This window comes from Pteropus alecto, unplaced genomic scaffold (genome assembly GCF_000325575.1).
Source record: "Pteropus alecto unplaced genomic scaffold, ASM32557v1 scaffold63, whole genome shotgun sequence".
NCBI lineage: Eukaryota > Metazoa > Chordata > Mammalia > Chiroptera > Pteropodidae > Pteropus > Pteropus alecto.
Genome location: NW_006434897.1, coordinates 8,411,591 through 8,417,590, shown reverse-complemented (window position 1 = coordinate 8,417,590; position 6,000 = coordinate 8,411,591). Strand labels below are relative to the sequence as shown.

General features: G+C 37.7%; 1 protein-coding gene across 6 annotated transcripts in view; it reads right to left on the bottom strand.

The window, feature by feature from the left end:
- Positions 1-2,889: 2,889 nt before the first annotated feature.
- The window catches only part of RAP1GDS1 (Rap1 GTPase-GDP dissociation stimulator 1), a 133,831-nt gene continuing 130,720 nt past the window's right edge, over positions 2,890-6,000 (bottom strand). For all 6 annotated transcript variants that reach the window (XM_015588462.2, XM_015588461.2, XM_015588463.2 and 3 more), the window contains one exon: positions 2,890-4,731. In XM_015588462.2, the coding sequence (XP_015443948.1) occupies positions 4,604-4,731 (128 nt within the window). In that variant the 3' untranslated portion in view covers positions 2,890-4,603. The remainder of the gene's footprint in view (positions 4,732-6,000) is intronic.

The window sequence follows — 6,000 nt, the reverse complement described above, 5'->3', positions numbered from 1 at the left end:
CTGAAACGAAAAATCTTCTATACATGTGCCCCAAATCAATTAAACCCTATGAAGTTCCTCATACCACTGAATGTGGAATGTGGATTTAATTCTGTATGGCTAAGCAGATTATAATGAAACTGCACACATGCCCACCAGCAAAACCACAGATTTCTGAGCATAAGCAAGTTCCAAGAATGTGTTCTGAGGTCAGGAGTTAAGGTGAGAGCCGTTTGTTAGGTTGTAGAGTACTTGATTCAAGTCACTTCTCACCTGAGCCCCTATTTCCATGGGCTTAACCACCCAACCTGCTCCATTTTAACCCTTGAAAACTGCATTGATGATGCTGGTGACCAGAGAAACCACTGAAGTCACTCGTGAGAACAGAACATGCTCTTAATGTCACCCTGATCCTCCAGTTTCCTTAGGAAGTGAGAGGCTCTGCTTTCTTCTTTGGACAAACGTGACATCAGGCAGTAGGGAAGCAAAAGACCGAGGGGACAAGCATGAGAACTGCAGGTATTAGTACCTACCTGGCTTAAGTTTGGTCTCGTTACCAGTATATAAATGAAATGCCACTTACTTTAAGTTCCTACCTAGTGTTATAAATAGACAGGAGTATATTGTCCATTTTTGAAATGCCATTAGTTTAGAATCTCTGTGGCTATAGCTAAAAAGTTTAGGTAAAAACTTTTGATTGGTTTCTAGGCAGAAACAAAGGATAAGGAAATAATGCATTTTTAAAAGTCAACTAAGAAGGAAAAACAGTTTACCCTTGGAAACTTCCAACATAAAAGGGAATGCCTGTCTGTTCAAGAATCATAATGACAAATAGGCTATCATAATCTGGATTATCTCAGAGGATTCGGAGCACAGCTACTATAAACCTCCATGCACAACATCCATCATTTATGTTTAAGAAAAAGACACACATGAACAGGTATGTACGTAAAAAGGTATATTTTGTATATACTGATAAATAATTGGGCAGCATTGATAATGGGAAGGGGATTATTTTGTTTCTATTTTGAGGAAAAAATTCTCATAGTACTACAGCTTTATTTATATTGACTTAGGAATAATATTAATAAAAGCTAAGGTTACTGAGCTACTACTGTTATTTCCACTTTACATATGAAGAGGTCTGAGACAGGAAAAGGAAGGACTACTGGGAGCCTACATTCAAGGCCTGCTCTATAGCCCTGTCCATCTTCATGTCTAGGAAGAGGAAGCAAGGGATTATGCATTCTGCATTGATAACTGGGTGCAACTCAAACTATTAACAGACACATTTTCTCCATTTGGCTGCTTTGAATTCCTTTAGCTGGAAATCCTGCAGGGGGAACAGAGGAGTGTAGTTTAGGCCATAAAGTTATCAACAGTTCCATCCAACTTTACCTTCAACCTCTAAGTTTCAATTGGCCCAAAAAACCCTGGGAAGTAGAGATTATTCAACTAAACCAGTCATACTAATGAGAAAACAGGCTTAGAGAGTTTAAGTAATTTGGCGATGGTCATACAGCCAGTAACAGAACCAGGGATGTGACTACAGATCATAGAGTATCCAAAGACCTTCCTCTTTGCACTTATCACACTTCTAAAAGCAATCAGAACATTTCAGTCAGACACACCTATAAACCATGTATCTATGAAGCTACAAGGTATAAATGTATGCAAAGTAAGAGGTCATAACTTTGGGGGGGGAAAAACCCTTAATTTTTCTGGTTACAGCTATGAAGATTCATCCCAAGTATCATTAAGTGATTTTAAGACACTCGTAGAATTCAAATGTTATAGCTTCCTAGGGTTAAGAAGTGGCTTTTAAGCTTACCAATTCTAGTAACAGCTGGATACAAAGGGTAATTCTCACCTAAGTAACAGACATCTTCACTCCTTATGTTCAGCAGAATTAGATAATACGCCTAATTATAACAAAGAGCATTTTTTTTTTTTGCAGTCTTCACATGCAGGTTTCTCAGAAGACATCACACTAATGCTTGTATCTAGGAACTGCATCCTATTCCATCTAAGAGGAAATCATTTTAGAACTGAAGAATTTTGTTCCACATCTCTGTTATTAATTTGCTCAAAACATGTTTTATCAAGGGAGACACTGGATTATGGGCCAGTATTTAATCAATTTTGCTTTGAGTACAATGAGGTTACTGTCTGGGGAGGTGTCAGCGAGATTCCAAGACCTAATGGGGCTGGGAGAGAGGGAGAGAGAAAGGACAGTCTAGCGCATTTCACTCAGACAACCCTCTAATTCCTGGCCTTTTTGCTTTTCATCTATGCTCACGTCCTGGCACAAGGTAATAATTCAAGCTTTGTGCTGCTCCTCCCATCCTCTCCCCTAGAATGCACTCTTATTGGGTGGCAAACAAATTTAAAGGTGGTCTCTATTAAGCTGTTGGAGGGAAGGGGTAGCATTGTCTACAGGCTCCCACTCACTGCTGTGGCATAGCAGCACAATCACCTAGTTTGGTGGACCCTTATCATAAAGGCATAGGCTTCTGGTATCTCCGTAGAAAAATTTGTGATTCAAATTGCATTTCTGCTGGTGACAAGAGTTCCTAGCCTATCAGCAAACTGGTTGATGGCAGCTGGCCCAGATTGTAGCTTCTCTCAAATCTATGACTTTTGGATGCCTCTTTTCTGAGGTTTTCTATAGAATGCTTTTCAACTGGGACAGACAGACCCTACCATCAAAGAAAAAGAGTCTCTGAAGTTAGACATATATCTAAATCTCAATTTCTCTAGAAGTCTATCTAGGATTAGTTCAGGCAGCCTCAAAGTTTCATGGCAGTAGGAATTCATTCGACATATACTTACTGAGCATCGACAATGAGTGAGAGCTGTTCTAGGAGCTGGAAAAAGAAGTAGAATATACAAACAAACCAAATGATGCCATTACAGTTTCATATAGTATTTATTTATTTAGTTATTAACACGAACAGCCTATTATGCAACATTATAGATGTCTTTCAAAACTATAATGAAATATAGTCCACTATCCAGCCCAGGAGAAGACAATAAGATCATTCTTATAGTAAGGGTAGCATGAGCACTCATCGTAACAGTCCTTTTCTTGCACATCAAAGGGATCAATCAGTCAAAAGGTTCTTTGTCTCTATTGGGGTTTTAACTTAAGTTATAGCAGTTTCAGAGTCAAAAGTCCAACTCTGATCACCCTACAGATGTACAACATCTCATGCTGGAGAGGAAGGAGCTTCTGTCACCACTGGCCGTCCATCTTACTGTCCTGCAGTCCTTCTATATTGGAGCCCATTCTACCTTTCAGCCAGTATTCGTCAGGCTTGAGCATGGGGAGAAGGCAGGTATGTCACAGGGGCATACTGATTAATTTACAAAGATTGTGTTTCAAAGCTCTAAAAACCCATTTGGTGGTGGTAGTGGCAGTGAAGAGTATATTACATTTTGCCAGAGAGTCCTCTCATCTCTTGAGTTTTGGTGCTGTCACCTTTTCTGATAGCATTTAAGGTCTACTGCAGTTCCCTGTGGAAAGTGGAGGTGGGACACTCTAACAGTTACTGGTCCGAGGACATCTGCAGAATGAACTAGCCTGGCTACTATGGCTTTATTACCTGTTTCCTTTCTTTAGACAAAGTTATTAATTCTTTTCCTATTTCCTTTTAGTTCTAAGATTTAAAAGGACAGTGAGAAGAAACTTCTTGCTTTTGAACTGAATGATGAAAAATAGGAAAAAAATATCCATTTTTCAATGAACTACATTGAATTTCCTTAGTCGAAAACATACGCCAAACTGACTTTTAAAGACAAATTTTGAACAATGCTGATTAACTGCTGGAAGAAGTTCTGGGGTGACACTGTACATATATCAGAATCTAAAAGATAGCCAAAAAAACAAGATGTACTAGTGTAACAGATTCTTCAACCCTTTAATTTCATGGTGAAAACTACAAATGTTTTCAACATCAGGCTACTGACAGCCAATTAAACATGAAATGAAAAACCTCAGGAAGTCTTGCCAAGTTTTTGGCAGTTTCAAGAGTCTACTAGGTAGGAAGAAGGAGAAACCGTAGGGTATAAAGGGTGAGCGCATTGGATTTTATTTAACTCTAGGTACCATGGGTATGACATTAGTAGGTAAGACTAATAAATAAGCAGCCATCCAGTTTTTTTGGTCCCTGTGCTTCCCAAGCACCAAAAAAATGGAGCTATTTTTACTATCCAATTCCATTTTTAATAAGCTAGACAGATCCTGCTGCATTCTTGTTTGTTTCTAATTTACCAGTACATTATTATGTAGTTTACCAAGTGTGAGGAGCAAGTCATTATGTAGTACCAAGTTTACATCATCATAGGACTACAACATGCACATTCTACTTAATGTAGCTCAAGCAACAGGAATACAAGAGAACAGTTATGGGTGGAGACTTGTTTTTGACAAATTCATGTTCACACTAACTATGGGTTTAGAAATCTTACTGGGCAGGTACCTACAGCAGTTCTCAATTGGTATTGGAACATTACACGCATGCACAAGTGATATGGAAGAGAATGAAGCAGAAGAGGCAGCTGGATGGAGGACAAAGGGGAACCCAGAGATGGGATGATGCCATGTATCAGGGAGGGGCAATTCTCAGCTTTCCACAGTCAGTCTCTGCTCTGTGAGAGAGGCCTGTTGAGCAACACTTTTGTTCTCATGACTGCGAAGTTTGGATACAACATCTAGAAAGGCCAAATCCTGTACTTCCTTGTGTAGACATTCTGGAAAACAGAAATAACAGATATGCTTCTGTTAGGTTGTTCTAATCTTACTATGTAATCTGTCCAATACATATACCCAAAATGTTTATTTGGATGATACCATAAAACTCGGAACAATTCTGGAAAAAGACACAGCAGTAGCCTAGAAATGTCTTCTTTAGTGATGTTACAATACTGAAAAAACAAAAAAACAAAAAAACAAAAAAACAAACCCCTTTTACTTGACACATTGATATAAATCTTATGTCAAGTTCTACAGTCTAAGGTTGATCAGGATAATGAGTTATAATTGAACACAGCTCATTTTTTGGTCTGAAGGTTCAGTTATATTACCCTATCAACAATTCAGATATGAAGCTTAATAACTTACAGAAAAATCTTAGACCTGTTTCAAACTATTTTTGTGGTAAATAAAGGTTATACTTTACATCCTTTTAACAAATTTCTGTGACACTGGGCTCCCTTTTAAACTTCCTACCTTCTTCTTCCTAGCATTCTTGCTCTATTTAACCGCACATGAAAAATACAAGACTCTTCTTAAGACTCTGAGAACTGCTACATGAAAAGGCTGAAGTCCAATGAGTTTAATGCAATCGGCATTGTTCAAATTGATGTGTTTAATAAGACTGAGGCATAAAACTAGAACCAATGTTTTTGGGAGAAATAGAAAAATCATCCTAAAATTCAGATGAAATCTCAAGGGATTCTGAATATCTAAAACAATCTGGAAAAAAAGAACAAAGTCCAAGGTTTCACACCTCCTAATTTCAAAATTTACTGAACTACAATAATCAAAACAGTGTGGTGCTAGTATAAAGATACATAGACCAATGGAATAAAACAGAGCCCCAGAAACATATGGAGAGAACAGAAGAAACTCAGTGAACTTTTAAGAACAATAGCAATTACAAATCTGAACAACAAACAAAAAACTGGAAAAAAGATGAACAAATCCTCAGGGACCTGTGGGCTATAACTAAAGATCTCACCTTTATGTCATTACAGACGTGAAAAGAGAGGAGAAATAGAATGGGGCTGAAATAGAACCTTAAGAAATATGGTTAAAAACTTCTCAAATTTAGCAAAGGAAATAAACCTACATATTCAAGAAGCTGAACAAATCTTAAACAGGATAAACCCAAAGAAATTCATGCCAAGGCACATTGTAGTTAAACTTTTGAAAACTAAGACAAAATTTGAAAGAAATAAAAATGACACCTTACCTAGGGGAAAAAAACAAATAGAAAGATAGTGGATTTCTTATAAGAA